The sequence below is a fragment of the Syngnathus scovelli genome, chromosome 3 (genome assembly GCF_024217435.2).
Source record: "Syngnathus scovelli strain Florida chromosome 3, RoL_Ssco_1.2, whole genome shotgun sequence".
NCBI classification, from domain to species: domain Eukaryota; kingdom Metazoa; phylum Chordata; class Actinopteri; order Syngnathiformes; family Syngnathidae; genus Syngnathus; species Syngnathus scovelli.
Window position 1 is genome coordinate 24,854,412 of NC_090849.1, and position 21,151 is coordinate 24,875,562.

At 45.4% G+C, this 21,151-nt stretch overlaps 1 protein-coding gene and 1 long non-coding RNA gene across 3 annotated transcripts in view; one reads left to right on the top strand and one right to left on the bottom strand.

Annotated features, from left to right (window-relative positions):
* The window catches only part of LOC125993597 (uncharacterized), a 71,101-nt gene that overhangs the window by 36,947 nt on the left and 13,003 nt on the right, over positions 1 to 21,151 (top strand). For both annotated transcript variants that reach the window (XR_007490344.2, XR_007490343.2), the window contains 2 exons: positions 7,550 to 7,627; positions 13,766 to 13,819. This is a non-coding gene — a long non-coding RNA (uncharacterized lncRNA). The remainder of the gene's footprint in view (positions 1 to 7,549; positions 7,628 to 13,765; positions 13,820 to 21,151) is intronic.
* Positions 13,848 to 20,731, bottom strand: tars1 (threonyl-tRNA synthetase 1). Its single transcript, XM_049762269.1, has 19 exons — positions 20,561 to 20,731; positions 20,001 to 20,078; positions 19,729 to 19,919; positions 19,356 to 19,479; positions 18,718 to 18,842; positions 18,187 to 18,304; positions 17,920 to 17,984; positions 17,769 to 17,847; positions 17,528 to 17,674; positions 17,251 to 17,349; positions 17,021 to 17,187; positions 16,774 to 16,936; positions 16,518 to 16,655; positions 15,674 to 15,751; positions 15,499 to 15,599; positions 15,138 to 15,242; positions 14,997 to 15,069; positions 14,383 to 14,497; positions 13,848 to 14,284 (listed from the first exon to the last, which is right to left on the bottom strand). Exons 1-19 carry the CDS (start codon positions 20,618 to 20,620, stop codon positions 14,136 to 14,138), a joined length of 2,175 nt encoding a protein of 724 aa, XP_049618226.1. The 5' UTR covers positions 20,621 to 20,731; the 3' UTR covers positions 13,848 to 14,135.

Consider the following 21,151-nt stretch of genomic DNA (forward strand, 5'->3'; position numbering starts at 1 on the left):
TGACGCGGCCCGTTTCAAACATGTTCTGCCTCGGGGGGGGAGCGTTTGTCAGCTGCTTTTCATAACGCATCCCCCAGCCGAGCGTTACAGTAGGTTATTAAAAAAAGAAAGAAAGAAAAGTCTGAGCAAAAGACCTTCCTTCAGGTCCTGAATGCGGGCTTGTAAAAATCCTGACTTGGTTATTTTAATTTCCTCTGTCTGCAAATTTTTCAATTTCCTTTAGCGGATGAAGTCCCCATTTGCTCAGCATGATGCAGGCGACGCAGGAGATGTGCCACGTTGTGGCTTGGTTCACATGTGGCCTTAAAGTCCGTTCATATTCTATCATTATTCATTAGGCCCATTTTGACCACAACAGAGTGCAGCTGTCTAGCTAGCTAACTAGTTAGCTTTGGCTACACCCTAAAAATGTATCTTACAATTTACACAAGAGCTTGTTGTGTTTTTTTTTTTTTTTTTTTTTTTAATATGTTTTTTGAATCCAAGCGAGAGTCATTTTGAAGCCTCAGTTTTATGTATACTCAGCATTTTTCCCATTTAAATTTGGCCCAGTTGTTAACAACACTCTTCTTTGTGGTGTACCCAATTGGGAAAACATTTATTTTAACTTTACAGGGCCTTTCAGCCGTTGGCTTCTTCTCTTGGCACCTTCATAAACGGTAAAATGAACATTTTGAGCGGCATTGTAATTCTTCCCGGTGTCAGTTTTTCCCTCGACGCACCGCAACTGCTCATTATGTCGACGGCGCTAAATACAACTTGCGTTGAGTCGGTTCAAAGTGGTGTCACCGGCCGGGCTCGCTCAGACGTTCGATTCCATGCGAGTGGATCGTCAATTCAAAGGACTTTGCCAAATCCAGCAGGCTGACATGCCGCACCACGTTCTCATTCAACCGATTTCACAGCTGGCGTTGAAGTGGGTGGGAGCTTTGCTGTCAACGTGACGATCCGACTTTATTAGTAGTTTGTTCTTGAAGACCGCAGTTATTTATGCCAGCTGTTTTAGTGACAACATTTTGGCCCTCGCGTTGTTCTGTTAAATCTCATTTTTAATAGTGGCTGCATAAAAGCCACATAAAACCTTTTTTGAAAAAGAATCTTTTGTCCATTTATGAATTGTTTTTTTTTTTTTTTTTTTTTTTTTTAAGAATCAGAGCTGAACAAGTACGAGAAGAAAAAATCGTACGAGAGAAACAATAAGAATCTCCATTTATTCACAAATCTTCCGATTTGATCACTATAATTGTATTTATTCTCCAGGTTCATGATACTTTCTGCCATCTATTGCTCCGTCCGGTGTCAAACCTAAGGCCCCGCCCGGGGCCATATCCGGCTCACCACATCATTCAGCGTGGCCCGTGAGAGCAAATCATGTCAGCTTTTATGATCCTTGCTAAAACCTGTACTAAAATCACCCGTTTTAATTTTGCGAGCTCTCTGTGTAAAAGCGGTTTTTGTTAACCCCCGCCCTACTCCAAGATGTCAGTGATGTCATGTAGATTCCAATCTGCAGTGTATCATTTGCTCGTGTCAGTTGTCATCATTCGGAGGAGGCAACCCGCCTATCACAAGTGACGACCTGTCGACGTATTTGCACGATACATCCCGGCTCTCTTTAATTTTTCTCTCTCTCGCTCTCTCAATCAATTTGCGTCCAAGCCACCGGTGGGCGTGACGGTCCGCATGGCTCGGAGGGTTTGACAGCCAGCCAAGGTGGAGAACGAAGCCTTCAGCTGACTTTATTTTTACGAGAGGCAAACCGCAGTAAACAAACAAAAAAGCACATAAATGGTTCATGAACTAGCCTCAAAAACCAAAAGCCTAAAAGCGGTTCTGCAGGAAGTCACACGATTATAATGAGCCCTATTTCTTTTTAGCTTGTTTTATAAAATGTAGCTCCTATTTGGTAACCAAAGTAATCTGACTTGACATATAGCTCCACGAGTACATCATGCTGGACAGTTTGGCTTCGTAGCTCATTGAGCGGGTGGCCTTAAAGAATAAAATGTACTGGAGAATCTGCTTGGAAGAGACAGTATGCGCAAATTGCACGCGATTGTACAAAAGGACAAAACCAATCAGTGGAGTTTGAAGAAATACTGTGGCAATGTTAAGTGCTAAAAACAAGCTGAAAAGCTCATTCAATTAGCACCTTAGGCTGGCGGGGATTTTCCAAGGCTGTCTTAAAAGAAGACATTCTCCAAGCACTGGCTGTAATGTAAAGCTTTGCTTTGCTTCACTTCTAAATTGGCAACATATGATCCCTATAAAGTTGTTTTTTTTCCTCGCACAATACTTGTACTATGCGCTGTGGTTGACACGTACTTAGTAACGCCACCAAATAATTATCATACAATAACATGTTTATGTTCACATGGCGTAAAGTTGTGCCACAGGACATGGATATTCAATTAGGTGCGTTTTGGTGCAACAAACACGTACATGCCAGCCAGCCAGCCAGCCAGCCAGCCAGCCGCCCGCTCTGAGCGGACAGATTGTCTTTGTTTTTTTAACTCATTTATTACGAAGACTAAAGCTAACAACATCTGGAGTCACTAAAGCACTATTAGCGGCGAGCTTATAATTGGCCCTGACCTCTTATTCGGTCGGCGAGGTCATTGGTCAGAAGAGGTTGGCTAGTTTAGCAACAGGAAAATTCGTTTCCTGTTATTCAACGAAAATGAGCGTAAAGTTAACGAAGGGTCATTAGGAAGCGTCCACGCAGCTGCTTTTGTAAGCGGAACGGAATGGAACGGAACGGGATTAAAGCCAAATATTAAAAGCAGCCTGCCATCTTTCTTTGATACACGCTCTCTCTCACTAAGATTTTTGTTCTGGGCTCCAAACGAAATCATAAACTTTGAGTGAAATCTTTGAAGCTCTCGACGCGCCCTGCAGCCAATGGAAAATGTCTGACTGAGACGACGGCTCGCCGCTGCTCGCGTACGTACGTACGTACGTACGTGAGACAAAAAAGGCCCGAGGCCCGCTTGCTCAGATACTAACCGAGTCCATATGCATGGGCTACGGACGTCCGACTGACTTTGAAGACTGAAGCCGAGCGGGGCTGCTTCAACGAAATCTGGATAGACGTAGAGATCTCCTAAAATGTTTGTAGGCATCGCTTTTTTTTTTTTTTTTGTGGAATCGAATTTGCTAGCAAAAGTACATTTTTGAGCAGACAAGGATAAAGAAGATCGAAAACATTTTAAGATACATTTTCAATACAACCCTTTTATTCATGTTTTAGTGAACAATCCAATCCGAATTAGGAGCACTTGGCCTTCTGCTGTCTCCTGAGTGCCGTTCTCGATTCTTCTATTTTTGACGCCATCAAAATTGTAGATTGTGGTTTTTTTTTTACTTTATTCTTTCTTCCAATGAATTCTTGTTTAGGAGCTTTTGGTGGTGAAAAGCTCTGTTGGCACTGAGATGGGGTGTGTGTGAATGAGCTCGCTAAGAAAGCCGACAACAGGTAACAAGGACCCGCTGCTGAGAGACAGATGGCTGAGCTCCACAATAAGAGGCCCGTGGGCATCCGTGTGTGCGTGTGTGTGTGCGTGCGTGTGTGCCTGCGTGTGTGCGTGCAGGACTTGCTTGTATTCTTTGCATATACATTTGTCCAGTGAGTAATCAAAGGATGGGTTGTGAATGAGTGTTTCATTGAATCTCTTTGCAGGGTTACTCACTCTTTGCTCTCCAATGAAGGACGGCAGCTCAATTAAAAGAAGAGCTACACAACATGGCTGAAGGCTTTCACAGAATCGCAAAATAGAAACATTACAAATTGCACTGAAACTTGAACCACGGGATGGAACTTGATTGTTGGACAAACTTCTAGTTGGCTTTTTATTAGTTTTTTTTCTTAGTTTTATTTGTTTCGGTTTTTTTTTTTTTTTTGGAAAAGTTAGATGCATCACAGCCCTCGAGTCTTAAAGCTCGCTTGGTCTGATTTTACATCCCTCCTCTCTCTAAAATAATCCTGATCTCAAGTGCTCATCAGTACGGCACTAATATGGGCTGTTCTTCACAGAGGATGAATAAGATACGACTGCTATTCCAATGTGTGTTGTTGTTTATAGCAATGCAGCAATGATGCTAATTAGCATTAAACTAGCAGACTGAAATGCTAAGCTCTGTGTTTTAAATGCACAAGAGGAAATTCTATTTTTATACTTTTCAAGTTTGGTTTTGGTAAAATCTATGGCTATGCCGGTTTTCGCCCCTCGTCGGAAAGTAGACTGCACATCATGGCATTGTTTTTAATGGCTGGGAAAAGTACCGCCGTACCGTGGAAAAGCACTGCAAAGTATATTGCACGCAGCTGCGTCTGAACAAGAGAGGATACATATCGGCAATTTGGACGGCTTCCTAAAATTTCACAGCCGATCAGCGATGCTGTAAACAACCCGGACGGAAGAGTTGACAGCACGCAGGCGGCGGAAGGCACCGCTTTTTTGGGTTTTTTAAATGTTCTTCTCTCCCATCTGCGATTACGGCAAGGGAGCATGAATAGCAGTGGAGCATGCAGGCGTAGCACGGATGATGAGTGAGGAGCTCAGATTGGAGGGCTCGGCTCTCTGTAATTGATACTTGCACCACCATGCACCCCCCCCCCCCCAATTCACCGCCCCTCTTTTTGAGAGAAAATGGCCAGTAAAGTCAAACCTCATCCATTCTGGAACACTGCCAGCGAATTAGTCATCGCCGCGGCTATCTGGGCCGACATGGAATCGTAAGGAATACGCGCACCCACACCCACACACACACACACACACACACACACACACACACACACACACACACACGGCTATTTTCTGGAAGTGAGTTAGCCGACTGCGGTGGCTCTCCACGCAAAATTTTCGAGGGTAACCAGTGTTTGCTTTGTGGAAATCCCTTTGGCGCTTCGGATGGACGACCTGCGCGAGCCCCCGGTCACGTGTTTCCTCCGTGCTTTCAGTTCGACATGTACTGTGACAGGCCGAGACACAATTCTGCCTTTCTTTCTTTATGGTATAAATAGGCCTAGCGGTGTCAGAAATAATCTTTCTTTTTTTTTTTTTTTTTTTTTTGCGCTGCTACTTTTTTTTAAGGGGGCTGAAATACATATTGACGTTGAGGAATCAATAAGGTCTTTCAAGAGTTTGTACGTGGCAACTTCAAGCTCTCAGAAGTCAACCCGGCAACCTGCGGGTTTAAAGTGAAAGCTCGGCCAGAGTCTCATCTGTTTTCCATTCTGCCTGCCCCGTCCAATGAAACCTGAGCGCCTGGAGAGGAGAACTGAATTATGGCTCCATCAATAAATGGCGTATTTCCCCTCTTTGAAGCTGCATGCGTGATGGAAAGTGGGACATTGTCACGTGTTCCAAGTTATTACCCAATTCCCGGCCGCAAATCTGCCTGGCTGCTCCCGACGTCTGGGGATGTCGGCCGCTGACTTGATCTAGTCTGACAGCAAGCAGAGCCGGTGTCAGAACAGTTTTCGATCCAACGAAAGAAAAATCGGGCAAAGGTGAGGCGGTGCGAAAGGAGACGAGCGACGATAGAAAGATTGCGTGACGGTGGTGGATATCTTTACCAGCTGGTGAATAGTCAGCTCTTGAGTCATTTGGAGGAGCTTATAAAGCATGTGTCTCGTTTGCCTGCCTCCCCTTCTTTAATTGTGCCTCTCACGGAACAAGTTGGGTAGGGGGGTGGGGGGGATTGGCCCTTTTGTCTTTTTCGACAATAGATGAAAACAGAGGAAATGAAATAATATCTCATTTATTTTATAGGTCCATCCTGCACACGAGCGAGACAAATAACTTTGGTTGTGTTGTTACAATGCATCATATCCTAGAAAGGAAGTGAAAGTTAGTACGCTTAAGATTTGGATGAAGTTCCAACCTGAGAAGATTCCACCCTTCGGGGGAATCAGCGGCAGCCTTGTCTCAGACTAATTGCGGCAACGCGACCCCCCTCCTTTCCTTCCAGGCCAATTGCGGACCTCGCAAGGTGCCCAATGGCAGGCTTCAGCTTGTTGAGTTGGGCCGTTGAAACGCTACGTGATCCAGAAACAAAGACGTCCGTCAAAAAAACAACATTTTTGGACTCACTAAATGGATTCAGATCATTTACAGGAAGTCTGAGTGATGCGGTGCTGCGAGGCAATCATTGCTGCACTTTTCTTTTTATATATAGTATCTCTCCAATCATCTTTTGTCAGCTTTCAAAAAAAGGAGACATGGTAAAGTCGTCGCCTTCCCCTTCTCCGTGTCCATCCATCTCTATCTGTCTCCTTGTCCGCCCACACTCTCGCCGCCTGTCATTTTCTGGGGAAAGTATAGAAGGCTGCGGACAGATCCGTCTGAGCTAAAAGACGGCAGACACCTGCCTGCTGCTCATTTATAACTTTTACTCGCTGTCCAAGGCAGGCAGCCGTCTCGCAGACAGGCGGCGGCGGCGTACTTTTATCTTCTCGGCGCTGAAAAGCGAGAAGATTGATTCCGGTCTGTTCCCGTCCCCCGCGCGCCGTTTGGAAGATTGCCACTCATCAGATAGTTGAGTTTTTCACCACAAATGTTCACATTTGGATTTGCATATTTTCAAGATTTCATTTCAACATCAGAAAGGGATTTTTTTTTTCCTTCTTCTTATTATAATGAACTTTAGTCGCCTCTATAATTGAATGGACGTGCCACTTTATCAGCAAGCAGAGACAATGAAAAACATGCGGACGCTTGAACACAACACACAGGTGTTGAAAGGATACAAGGGAGCCGAAAAGCTGAAAATGAGCCCCATAAATACCACGACGTGCTTTGACAAGCGAGACACGAGGGCACCGGGCTGTTTTGCCAAAGGATATCGGAAAGACGCATTCCAAAGTCTGTTGATTACACTTTGGCTTCTCGTTTAACTGAAGCCGGCATTTACCAGATACTTGTACTTTTTGCTTTCTTTCATGACGTTGATGGAAAATAATGCATGTTATGTAATGGGGCAAGTCTGACTTTTTCCACTTATAATTGGAGTTGTTTTTTGCTTAACTCATCAGGGTTCTTGGGAGAAGGGGAGGGGGAGTCTCTTGTATTGAACAGCTTACTGCAATTACAATTTATTTAAGGCTCACAAGGAATCCTTTCACTCTCGAATAAATCCCAGTGAATTCCTCCGACTCTGACGAGGTTTTTCCCTCCCTGTAATTATCCTCCAGCACAGCGACATCAGCCCCCCTTTAACCCCTCGCAGCTTTGCACTTGTAATTAAATCATAAAACAAGTACTGCAAGAAAAAAAAACATTCAATCACATGAGAAAACTGACTTGGGCATAACGGTGGTTATTTTAATGGCTACAGAGCTAGCTAATAATATTCACAGGAGGGAAATGTTTGTTCTTGGCTAAAACCCTGAAGTCTTTCTCCAAAATTGGCATAATGAACAATAAAATAAGACCAAATAATAGGATCAACTTTGTTGCCCAAGTTTGTATACTTTTTCATCAATTCATTTCTGTAATATTTTGACTGTTCTTGATTCTAGAATTGTTTTTTTTTGTTTTTTTTTTAGGATGTTTCTTGGTTGAGAACACCGTCAATGGCGATAGTCCTTATTTGAGTCAGCATCAAAGTGTACACCGTGGGAAGTGTGAGTATGATTTCATGTACATATTAATCACTGAAAACTGAAGGAAAACATACAATACAAATCTTTCCATATCTCATTAAAATGATCATTTATTTTTGGGGCGGCAGGCAACTTACTGCCAAACAACAATGTTAAAATGGGCTTGGAACCTTTCATCGTCAAGTGCGAGTGCTTTTGTCTGTGTCGTTGTCAAAGAGTGCAACTTTAGCCTAGCTGTTAGCACTGTCGAATCCTCTTAATGCGAAAGATATTTAGGTCAACGTGTCTTTTGTTGGCGCGGCCTTCAAAGCGCCAGCGAGAAACACTCACAGGTAAATTGTGTTTTTTCAGTTGCTATTGTTAAATTAGCATTTTTTGGGTCACACAGCTATCTTGTTGCTATGCTATTGTTTTGATAGCATAAAAGCCTACATGAGCGCGAGCTAGCTCTCATTTGAGTCAATACGTTGTTTTTTTTTGTTTTGTTTTTCTCAAACACAATGACTTGTATCCGAGTACAGATATATATACACCAAGCGTTTGCGTGAAGCTCTTTGTCTTTGCTCGACGGAGCCTCGCTAGCCCGCTTGCTCATTCCCATTGGCTACATTGCATTGCATTTGTCCACTTGATACCTTTTTCTGATTTCTTCTGGCCCTTGTGGCCCGAATGCCTAATTTAACATGGCCTCTTTTGTGTGCTGCTCTTTTGTGGCGAGCCCTTTGGAAGCGGGGGCCACGCTGTCGTTGGGGACCAGGGGCCACTCGCCGGTCTCCCATTGTGCCCCCGTGACACTTGGGCAAGGCATCCGAGCTGTCAGGTCTCTGTGTCACACTTCTCGGCGGGTGAGACGCGGCCAACCCGCAGCGCAGCGAGGGGTCGGAAAGATCGCTCATCTCCAAACATGCCTACCTCGGTTGTTTAGCAACCGACAGCGGCGTTTGCCGGTTTGCGCTTGGCCGCTGTGTGATGCTTTGGCGGGCGGGTTACAGCGACGCTAACCAAACAACACGACGGCCGCTTTTGGCGAAGAGCAGGGAGGAGCGACCGTGAGACCACACCGCGTGTTCTTTCACGGCACCATCGAGTGCGGAATGGACAGTCACGTCACTGGGATCTGCTTGAATTCTCATCTGTCACATTTTTGTCAGTCGTACAGTCAATTCAAGAGAGATGGCGCCCCATTTCCCACCAGCCAATCACGGAGCGCCATCTTTGCTCACATTATATGAGCCTCTACTGAGCATGAATATTTTATTTTTGGAATAGGCTGCTGAGAAAAGCCCACCCGGGCACAGGCATTAAAGTGCTTTGTCACTTTCTCGCGTATGGCAGGCATCAAGGAACTACGTAGTTTGAAGTGTCGAGGAGCTTTGTTAGTTGTGTTTTGCGGCGTGGTGGTGCCAGCGCTGTGATGCCAAATTGGGGTCTTACGTAACACTGTGCTAGAAATAAGCTTTGAGAAAATAAAAAGGGCATGACCAGATCGAATTCTTATGTTGATGTCATTCAGTGAGGGGAGCTTGCGAACGAACGCCAGTCGGAGAAAAGCACGTGAGCGCCGGCCGGCCGGGCAGCCGAGCGGGCTTCCTCTTCCTTTCATCTCCTCTCTAATCTTGTGTTTGCACAGCTCTCCGTCTTGTCAGCATAGTTTGTTTCGGTTTTCATAGCCGTCAATAGCGTCGCCTCGCTCCCTCTCGAGGTATCAGCCGCATCTCAAAAGGTTGCCGCTGAGAGATCCCCAGCCGGAACACTTCCGCAGCCGCCTTCCCTCGCTTTTGTCGGCAAAATCATTAAGGCCAACCTGGACGGCTGCAAAGAAAACCTTCTTTTGCCACTGCAAATCTGCAAATTTGCTCTCCTTTCAACACTTGCTGAGCTCAAGAGAAGGCAGCAAAGATTTGGAGGTTTTACCATACCAAATTTGACCATAATAAATACAGGAAATAAATCATTCGGCTCAAAATTCTCATATTTTTTTTTCTGTGCATTTGCATTCCATTGGTCTCCCACCGTTTTCGTAAACTTCAAATTGGCGTGTCAATGATATCAATTCAAGTGGTGACCGATCACATGAACGCCGTCGATATCCAATCACCGGTGAACTAAAGGTGCAATAAACCCCAAAATTAAGAAAAAAAGACATTAATTGTAAAAAATAATGAAATAAAAACACCCATAAGTGCTAAATGATAGAAATGATGGGTACAGAATGATAGCAAAGCGAATGAGAAAAGGTCAAACACGGAGGTGTTCACGTCCGAGCGCAGCAGCAGCAGACAGCATGAGAATTCTGTCTTGTTTTTCTTCCAGCTCAACGGTCCATGAGTCATGTTGGAGCGTGTCGCCGTGGCGCAGACATTTGACAGTTTTTTGACAATTCTTAAGACTAACTCGGGCAATTAGGGGAGGCCATTCCGGACAGATGCGGACAGGTTGGGTGGGGTTGCCGGCTACAAAAGCCTCTCTTATTCGGCTGGAGTCAGTCGGGTCGTCTCTCCATTAAAAGTAGCAGCCAAACGAGCTCGACTTCCAGTGAGGTCACGTTTATTCAAGGCATGATGTCACTTCAGGGTGTTTCATCACGTCAGGGTGCGTTTAAGCGGGAGGCGGCGGGCGAGCCATTAGCCACGCTGCCTTCATTCCCAAACAGCAGATTACTCTCCGTTCAGCGTAGCAACTGAATATTTTGCCAACGGCCGGAATGTAAACATGACCAGGCGTGCCGTGCCGTGCCGTGCCGTGCCGTGCCACGTCGCTCGCTTCCACGTGCCCGTGTTCTTCAGTCGGCGGCAGTCTGAGGCCTGCTGGTTGGGGAACGTCTTGAATAACCTCTTGTCATTCCTATCAAGCCTCTTTTGAATTCTTAGTAACACAAATGTGCAAGCTAAGCAATAGACAGTAGTCAAAACTTCAAATGCCGGTCGGCCCACCTGGTTGCCGTAGGTCGGTGCCGGTAGCCGCCATTAACACTCGGAGCAAAACAGGCACGAGGGATTTTGTTACACTCCAATTTAACGAGAGATGACCTGGGGCTATTTATAGGCTGTAAAATGCCCGTCGAGACTTGAGTGCTTCGGCGCAAAAGGTTGCCGACGCGGGTCAGCACCGGCTCAAGAATGTGACCCGAATCGTGTTGACCCGCTGAGACGTGCTCAAATGCTTAGTAGTGAAAATGCTCCGATATCATGTTTAGTTATTTATCTTCATCAAACGTCTCAGTGGTGGGGCGGCGGCGCCATATCGCCCTCTATTGGCCAACTGCAGTTGATCATCTACGGTTAGAAGAGCGCAAATACGATGGCGGGAGCGGTGGAGCCCAAAATCTTCAACCTGGATGTCCAAGTGTTGTTATTGAACAAATCGCCGGGCATTGTGGTGATGACGAGCCCCCCCCACCCCTCCCCTTCAGTCCTCTTGTGCGTGCGTTTTGACAAAGAAGGAGGCCCCGCGAACAGCCACTTTCACACCTCTCTTCGCAGCAGTACTCGCTCAACTCCAGCACTTTCCTTTCAGGCCAGGAAAATATACCACACACGCTCCAAAACAGATTCATGGCAAGAGGACAATTCTTTCTTGAGCGCTTCATCTGAAAGAGGAGAAAGCACAGGCTCACTTGAAATGTTTATGGGGCTTTTTTTTTTTCTTCAATAGGGCAAAAAGTGTGGCCAAAAAAGTGCCCCCAAACAAGTCAAACAGCTTGGAAGCTTCACAAAAGTGGCAAATATGAATCACTGCAACGTGGATGCCACAAAGGCCTTTCCCGTGTTGCTAAGCGAGCCCCCTCGCGCAGGAACTGTCCGGGTGGCAACGGGGGGGGGGGTTCGAGCACTTCAGCTAGCCTCACAGCAGCACCGCACGCTAGATATGACTCGATGCTGCCGTTCCCTCCCCGGCCGGCAGCCTGGGTGGTCCACGCTTGATTTTATACTGCCCCCCATTAGCGCCGTGAGCCGGTGATTTATGCAGCTGTCGGCTTCGACTTCATCAGCCCCGTCAGCCGGCGGTGAATTGTGGGTACGCTGGCGAGGTCTTCTCGCCAAGCGCCTCCCACTTGAAGGTCAAAGAAAGCCACCCCTGAGAGGCTGGGGAAGGTTGCAGAGCTGAGACCAATACAATTTGGATAAATCACAAGCGTTGCTCTGTGGAGAGCGTCCAGTCTAAACATCTGGCTAGCTAAACGTAAAAGTTGCTCCACGGTGAAAAAGGAGTCATTCATGAAGCGCGCCGACCTGCGCTGTCAGAAGACTGTACGGTGCGGTGCGCCGATGGAAGATCCTCCATACGTCCCGTCCCGTCCCGTGCACCTTTTGCCTTGACATGATGCAGCTGTGTTGTGATTGTCGCTCCTCCAGACCTACATGGTCGTCCGCGTTACCGGGAAATGTTGCTGTTGGCCTCGCGCGGGGAGGGGAGGGAGCGACTGCTGGAGAAAAGCCGCCTCACGGTGTGAAGTGGTTTGCCTCATTTATGCTGCCTTCATATTTTGAAGATGCGAGCTGAAAAAAACAACACGCCCTTCAATACGCTAGAAGGTCTGATCCAAAGGGTCCCAATTAGAAGCGTATCATTTAGCCACGTAATGATATTCAAGATGGCAGCTCGCTTGGCCCAAGCTAAACCAACTCGACTGGCGGCTGACCATAATTTAGGGTTCGGTCTGATTGGCGCGCTCGGGTGTAGGTGTCGGCTATTCACGTGTTGTGAATTGCAAATGGTTGGTAACCATTCAAAAATGCATTTCTGGAGTCCAGAAGCAACACGAGTCTGGCATGAGCAAGGCGGAGTCGCGGCAGTTTGTCACAGTGGAGGCTTTTGCTCGCCAGCGTGTGTGTGTGTGTGTTTTTTTTAAATACAGTATTTGGCCTGCACTATACACACAGAGACTATCCGAGCGGTTGCGATGGTGACAAAGAAAACAGAGGCGCAACAACCGTCCTTAACCACGAGGAAAAATGAAGGCGGACAAATTTCAACTCTTGCTCGGGAGACATACAGGAATAGTTTGCGTGAGTGAAAATGCAATGATCTTTTCGGTCGGGAGAAGACTCGCATTTGTGTGTGACAAGCGCATGCTAATTGGCTAATAGCAATAAAGTGAGCATTGAAGTGCTTGTATGAAATGCAGTGAAGCAATGGCGTCCCGGTGACGGGCTGCCGTGGAGGGACCACTTGAGCGTGTGCTACTTTGCAAATAAACGCACGCGTGTGAGGAGAAAGAGAGGTTTGCTCAGCTCACTGAAGCGTTGTGACCCTTGGAGCTGGAGTTCCATTGAAGCATTCAACACCGAGGGACTCCCGACTCCACATATGCCGTCCTGCCTCGCTCCGTCTGTTGACACTCTCCTACTCCATTGACTCTTTCATTAACCCCTTGTCTAAATGTTTTTTTTGGTTTGGTCTTTTCAACTCACACACTTCACTCAAGGCAACCCTGCTATGATCTCTGGTTCTGATGTTCCCTCTTGTGGTGGGATTTGATACAGTATGGGGGGGGGGGGGGGGGGGGGACTCGGCTCGGGTCCTTCCAGAATCGGAGGACATTTTGTGAAATTTCAAAAACGACAAAATGTATGTCGATTTTTGAATACGACTTAGAATATCAAAATTGTCACTCCCTTTTGATGCCCAACTTTTATAAATATGCTCTGAAGTTATATTTCAGCATCCAAGTATATTCTTGACCAGTTAGCACAGCAGCTAACACTGCCAGCATGAAGGTTTGAACAAAAGTATTCGTGATGAAGTATTTGTTCCCTCTTCTTATGCGCTCCAGCTGCAGAGGTGCATTTAAAGAGCGCCCACTAGTGGTCAGAGCAAGTAATAACGACAGGAATCGGTGGATCAATATAATAATGATAAAGTGAGGGAAAAGAAATTAATTTCTAAGGATAACCATCCATATTTTTATACCTCGTGCGGGGCTTAACTGGAAATGGTTGTAAATGGATTTTTCTGTCTCAGTTTGTGACTTTGTGTGCCTCCAGCTCATGCACAACCCTATGAGGATTAGATGATGGTACAAATATCAACTTAGTGTTTGGTTCAAATCTTTTCATTCTGATCTTGACGTGCTGTATTTTAAAGAAGCAGTGATAAGAAATGTTGACGATCTAATTGGACTTTTTTATTAAATGCATTTTATTCTCTCTACTGTAGATGCTGTCCTGTGAGCAAATGTTGAAGACTATTTTGCAGAGATACCTGCATAAGGTAATGCAAATACACACAGACACACAAGTCAAGAATAGACTGTTTAATTACCAAAATTGCAACTCGTGTACAATTCCCTGAAAACATGAAGACAGCATGAAAAGAAAAAAAAAAAACACCAATCGACCGTTAAAGCCAAAAGACCAAAGTCAAGTCAAGAGCAAATACAGTTGGAATAGGAGACCAGGCACCAAGTTACACATGATTATTGACAACAAAATGTAGTTGGCCAATTTGGCTTCTTCTTCTTCAAAAAAAAAAAGTCCGAGCCCTTTTACCGATAATTGACTCAGGTGCTGAGATGAAACAAAACATCTCAGAAATCCTCTTCTGCGTTCCGGCTCTTAGACAATTTGAGCTCTTTGAGACGTCGGATGCAGTCGTCCACACCGCGCTCGCCGTGAACTTTGTTGTCCCGAGTGCGCACGTTCACTGTGTTACTCGTCTTCTCTTTTTCCCCCACCACTGTTTGGTGAGGGCAAATAGTAGGAAAAAGACATTAGCAAAGTAGAACATGAAAAGAAGAGGGAGGGAGGGAGGGAGGGATGGATGAAGTCACTCACCCAGGATAAAGTTGTACTGTGACAGTTGGGCGTTTCGAATCTTCTTGTTTAGAGTGCATCCGGGATCTAGATCCACGTCGCTCATGAAGCCGGCGTTGTGAAAGTCTTGTTGAACCTGGACAGTTAAAAAAAAAAAAAAAAAAAGTATTGTTTAGTCTTCAAATGGACATCTTGTGGATCGTAATCTCACATTGCTGCTTGCTGGCAGACTGTGATTGCAACAAGTCTCCAGTCCACTTGGTGGCAGTAATGCACTGCCAAGCTAATGGGGCTGAGCAGGCGCCCACAATAAGAACTCATCCAGTTCTCCTCCTTGGAGAACACAGTTTGTATACATGCTGAATTCAGTCGCATGTGTATTTTTCACTGCATTTATTCTCACCAAATCTTTGGAAAAGAACATGAAACAGATAGGTAAGAAACTGTAATCAGTGACTGAAGCATTTTGAGATAATTGAATGCGTCTTATATTCAATATTACTACTTCATTAATCGTGAGTCAAGTGTGTTATACCGTATATTCATTATTCTTTCGGTGATTACATGTTTGTTTTTTTCTATCGTGGGGCATCATGTAGAAAAGTATCATTTCTAAGATTTTTTTCCTTCCTTACCTTTTGCGCATAGTCCTCACAGGTTGGTCCCACGGGGACGACCATAACTTGGCGAGGTGATAACCACAGCGGCCTGTGGGACATTTTATCAGTGCTCGTCTCTTACGATATAAATCAATACATCACGGATGGTAAACCAACCATTTGCCTCCGTAGTTTTCCGTCAGGATGGCGATCATCCGCTCCACCGATCCCAGGATGGCTCTGTGGATGATCACTGGTCTCTTCTTGTCATCTCCATCATGGCTGGTTGAAAGATGGAAACTTTCCATTTATTTCCCAAACTGAAGGTTCCCTCTTAGTACGGAATTTAAATCTAGATGTCTGCTTATAACAAAACAAAACTTTTGAATGTGATACACTTCTATTAAAAAAAAGGCTCTTGAAATTGCCCACCCCTTTGCAACCTTGGCTGTAAAAGAGTTGAACATTACAGCACTACAAAGCAGACTTGTTGAGATTTTCTACAGGCTGAATTTTAGCTAGCGAGCCGGATAAGCACCTAACAAAAGAGAGATTGAAGCGGATGGGTAGCTGGAAGTCCAGCTGGATGGTGGCGCACTGATGGTATCGGCCGATGGCGTCCTTGATCTGGATGTCGATCTGCGCGCAAACGAGACGAGAGGTTAATGAAAGACGCGCTGATGGCCCGTTATCGGCCTTGTTAGCCGCTTCACCTTTGGCCCGTAGAAAGCTCCGTCACCCGGGTTGAGAACCCATTTCTCCCCAAAGTCATTCAAGCTGTTCTCCAGTTGCTGCCAAATAAGCACAGAATCGTTAGATCCTGGATTGTTAGTTAGGAAGAAAAAAAAATTGACTTAATTCAGCGGCCATTGTACATTAAATGCAATATACATATGGTGCGAAAGAATGACTGAAGCCATTGTATTCTTGTCACAATCAAGGCCAGTGTCGACAAGTGAGGCAGAGCTGCCCACTGTTGTACCTTCTGTACCTGTATGTAAAGAGTAAAGAAAATAGTACTAAAAAAGATCTTCTTAAACATAATTCATGACGCACTTTCTGATTAAATAGGGCTGTGGCGCAACCATGTGATATTTTAGAACATTTCACAAAGAACAAAAAAAATGCTACTTTTTTTTGCCCAATAACTGAGGCAAGTTTTTATAGGGAATAAAATGTTAATTTGTCAAAAGTGAATCACAAATATGAGGGGATTGCTCACGTGTAAGCTTTAATTTTGTTCAAAGGGCTACAATGGTATCTCTGTCATCTCTCTTGGTGAGCTGACAAATGTTGGAAAATCTCTGCGGCGAGGTAAATCCTCGGGAGAACAGAGCCCATTTTTAGCTGACAGCAGATGTGCCGAGCGCCGCCCGTTCTTTTTAAATATAGATGTTCTTTGTCTTTGGAGAAGCACCTTCCATTTGCGCCGAGCCGAGGCTCTTCAATTTCTATCTCGATAACGTCGCGGCTCGGCCATCGTCGCTCTCCCGAGGCTTTGTGCGAGCGCTTGACATTTTCAGCTAAGCAAGAAAAACAAAGAGGTGCTTTGATTACCTTCTCTGCTTGCTCCCAAACGGCGGGCTCTCCCAGGAATTTCTCAGGTCTCGTGGAGAGGTTTAGCTTGAACGTGAAGCCGAACACGTCGTAGACGGTGCGCAGGAAGTCCAGGCAGCCCTTGATCTCGTCCTCGATCTGAGCGCAAAAAAAAAGACAATCGCGCGCTTCGAAAATGGCATTCAAAGCAGACTCGGCAGACGGGTATTGACAAATTATCGGTGCCTTTCACTACTTGGGGTTGTGCTGTGCTGACCTGATCCATGGAGCAGAAGATGTGAGCGTCATCCTGCTGGAAGCGGCGGACGCGGGTGAGGCCGGTGAGGGCCCCCGATAGCTCGTTGCGGTGCAGGACGCCAAAGTCAGCCATGCGCAGCGGCAGCTCTCTCCACGAGCGTGGCCGGTGGTCAAACATCAGACTGAAATTTCATCAGGGCAATGAGGAAAGAAAATAAAAAATAGTGCAAGAGGAGGAGAAGAAGAAGAAGAAGAAGAGGCCTCACCAATGGCCCGGGCAGTTCATAGGTTTGAGGGCAAATGTTTCCTTCTCCACCTCGAAGGAGAACATATTTTCGCTGTAATGCTGCCAGTGGCCGGAGGTCTGCCACAGTTTGCTGTTGTAGATGTTGGGCGTCACCACCTCCTGGAAGCCCCTTTTCCTGTACTCGCTCTAGAGCAAAACCAAACCAAATCAACCTTTTCCTATATTTGTCTGATTATGACTCTGACTTACTCTGATGAACTCAATCAGCGTGTTGTAGATGAAGGCGCCTTTGGGCAGAAAGAAGCAGCTCCCTGGACTCAGGTCGTGAAAGAAGAACAGATCCTGCTCCTGAGGACGACACGTTTGCATTCAGGCCAATCCAGTTTCCGACTCATAACGAGCTGGAATGAGGATTTGCCTTGGCAACATTTTTTTTCTCCTCTTTTTCACCACTTGGCTCAAATGAACTAAATCATTTTTCCTGGGCAAAAGTCGACTTTATCAGCTCCGTGAGCTACGTTCATACCCGGCCCAGTTTGCGATGATCTCTGTTCTTGGCCTCTTCCTGAAACTTCTCCCACTCTTTCAGCATTTTGGGGTCGGGGAAAGAGATTCCATATATCCGCTGGAGGCTCTCCATGTCCGCTTTTCCCTCCCAGTATGTGGAGGAGTTCTGTTGAAAACGCCTTTCTCAAGCCAACGCCATACGTACATATTTCCCTGCGTGGGGATTTGCTGGATTTATGATAGTCAGAAAGGCAGCTCACCTTGTGGATCTTAAGTGCCTTGATTTTTCCTGTGTGCCTCACGTGCGGACCCCGACACAAATCGATTAAAGGGCCGCACCTGAAACGTTTGAGATGGAAGGACGTTTGAGACGCACAACAAAGACGCAGAAAATAGCCAAGGCGCACTCACCTGTAAACTGTTGTGGTGGGAGTGGTGACCTTCTCGTTCAATATGCGGCACTTGAACTTGTTGTACTGTCAAGAGGAAGAGCGTGGGTTAGACATTAAACCGCTACCATTTTTTGGGCATCTCAAATGCGTTGCTGCCACCTTGTGGCACCTATGAGCAATTACAACCCCGCTATCTTCAAATGGCAGCTTTTCGCCGCACAGCACGGTCGCTGTCCGCGAGGGTTAACTGTCTAGTTAGTCACGCGATGTTCCTTCTGTGAAATACCTTGAACATCTCCAGCAGAGTTTCCTTTTTGATCTCCAGCCTCTCAAATGGCTGCTTCTCCTTGATGATTTTCTTGCACAGACCCTCCAGACAGGGGAAGTCATTGCTCGACACCCCCCTGCGCACAAAAGAGAAATATTGCATCTCGCGTCTATATTCAAAAACGCAGCTAAATTTAACGCGCGCGCTCGTGTTTAAAGGGCATCTTAAGTGTCGGCGCCGTTGTGATTAGCGGGGAACCTTTGAGAAATCTGGACTAATGGTCGAGAGTAATTGGCTGGAAGGGTCCTGCAATGTCAAAATCTCCTTGGTAAGAATCAGTCAGTGAGGAAGGCCATTAGCATAACATGACTTCATTAGGAGGCTTATGGAATTAATTAGACAGCACTTTCCTGCAGCACGGTGGAAATGCATATGGGGAGAACGTCGAGTGGAAAAGCTGTTGTTTCAACTCCAGTCGACATCATTAAAAAAGCCAAGCTCATCAACGATTGTTTGGAGAAACGGGAGGCCGAAGCGTGCGCCGCTCACTCGTTGCCGTCCAGGAACATGTCGTAGTAGAAGCCGTTCTCGATGGGCGGACCGTAGCACAGGCAGCCCCCGTAGACTCGCTCCATGGCTTCACCCAGGATGTGAGCGCTGGAATGCCAGTAAACCTTGGAGGATAAAGATATTCAGGTTTTTTTGTAGCAGCAAAGGGTTTTTTTCGCTTCCATAATAGCGCTATCAAAGGATCTTTTTTCTTAAGCAGTCATTGATTTGTTTTTGTTTTTCCCAGCTCCTATAACATGTGCCAAGGTTGTTTTTTGTAGCTGCATTGGTTGGAATTGATTATTCTTTATTTATTTTTTTCCTTTTACGTGGCAAATTTTCAGTCTTAACCATAAAGTGCCTTGTGACTGACTAGCACAATGTAAATTCGTTGCAGTACTATTTATAAACAGTACATACTTGAATAGCTTCCTCACAATATATCATTGGTGCACCTCAATTTTAGATATCATGGGCAATTTACTTCACAAACAAAATTCAAAAAAATGAAACGCATTAAATAGATTCACTATAACGGGATTAAAATGTGTCAATAATATACAGCATATTTCGGGGATATTCTCCTTCAGTGGTCAGAATTTCTATTTGTAAACAATGATTGGCGCCGGCGGACTCACAGCTTGAGCCTCGTCATCGTCAAACTTGAGCAACTCCAGACTGCAGTGGTCCTCCAGAGGCCGGTCCAGATCCCACACGCCTTTGTTCACCTTGGCAATCACCGTGTTGTCGGCCAGACCTTGACTGGATGCCAGAGCGGGACATAGTCATCAAATTCACCCCCAGACGTTGAGTTTTGCTGACAAGTCTGCTTTCAAGAGACGAGTGCAGTTCAAAAGTGCTCTGACGTGCAAAATATAGTTGAGCAAAGCGCAGCATCATAATCATAATAAGGGAGTTTCACAGCCATGATAATCCATGTAGAGTAGCAAAGGTAGATTTAAAAAATAATAATCATAACTAGGATGAGCGGCAGCCAAGCATCTAACTGACCTGATTCCACAAGCCACTTGGTAAGGGGTGGTCTTCCAAGACTCTGCGTCCACCACTTTCCCGTCGGGTAAAGTGACTTTAATGGGGTGAGACTCTTTGGCCGCTCTCTCTGCCATGAGGGCATCGTGCTCAGCTTTGAGCTTGGCGTATAACGTCAGGCGCTCATCAATGTACTCCGGTGCTGGTGAAAGCTGCAGGGGGGGGGATAAAAAAAAAAAAAAAAAAACTATCGACTTCCGGATGCAGGATTGAAACATGTTTTCGTTGCTCACCTCAGCTCTGCCACCAGCATCTCCTGCAATATTTTTCACCTTCTTCTTTCCTCCATCTTTACCATTCGGTGCTCCTCCCTGTTCAACCATCACACAGTAGCTACTGTATATTAATTTAAGACACATTATACTTAATTATTACAGTGCTGAACCGTTGCAGTATTGACGTCACTAAAGATGAAAGGACATACTTGTTGAAACATTACAAATTTGCGGGGTGAAATTCATTTTTATTTTGTTTGGGTTTTTTTTTTTTTTGTGCGAGAGGAAACAAATATAGCTTGCACAACAATGGTACTTTGGCTATTTCTAGTTCAAGATTACTAGCAGATGTCAAAAAAACCAAACCGAGAAAGGGGAAAGTTTTTGAAAGTTGTTGTAAGAGGCTGCCATGATCATACGTGGAGCATTTGAGTTGATTTCAATGAGGGGTCGCCGGCCGGTTCTTCCCGAAAGCCGACAAGCACATTGCTAGTTGTCAATGTGAACCGAGCGACGGCTAGGCTAAGCTAACCGGCGAAATTGAATTAGCGTTGCTAGAAATGAAGGCAAAACGTTACCTTTTGACCTTCGGCAACGTTGAGTTGACTCATTTTGTCCACGACAGTCTGTTCGGCCATACCAAATGAGCAGCTGGCCCACTTTAAGCGACTTGTTCACGGGTTAGCGAGCTCTGAACTGCCAAGCGGCGGTGACGATTGGTGACGTCACCAGGAAATCTGATGCAATCTTTTTTTCCTTCTATCTACTTTGGTATTGCATGATGCAATGTTACACATATTTCAGTGGTAACGTGTTTTAAAAAAGGTTTTTTTCCCTTTTTTAAATTTGTGTTTTTTCCTCCATCTTTTTATGTTTCTATGTCCTTTCTTATTTCCTGTAATTGATACATATTTATTTCTATTTCAGTTCATTTTGAATCAGAAACTCGCTGTTTACTGCCTATATTAAGAGATTCAATGCAAGCGCTCAAAAAAAAATCGTAGTGGTCATTTTGCGTGGTCGGCAACTCGCAACCTATCGTTAATTTATTGTGAATCGTAACTTTATGTAGCTAAAGGAACATTGAGTGTTTGGGGTGTAAAAAAAAAAAAAAGTCAAAACGCAACTCATAGCAATAAGTCACAAATGATAATGGACTTTGCTGACCT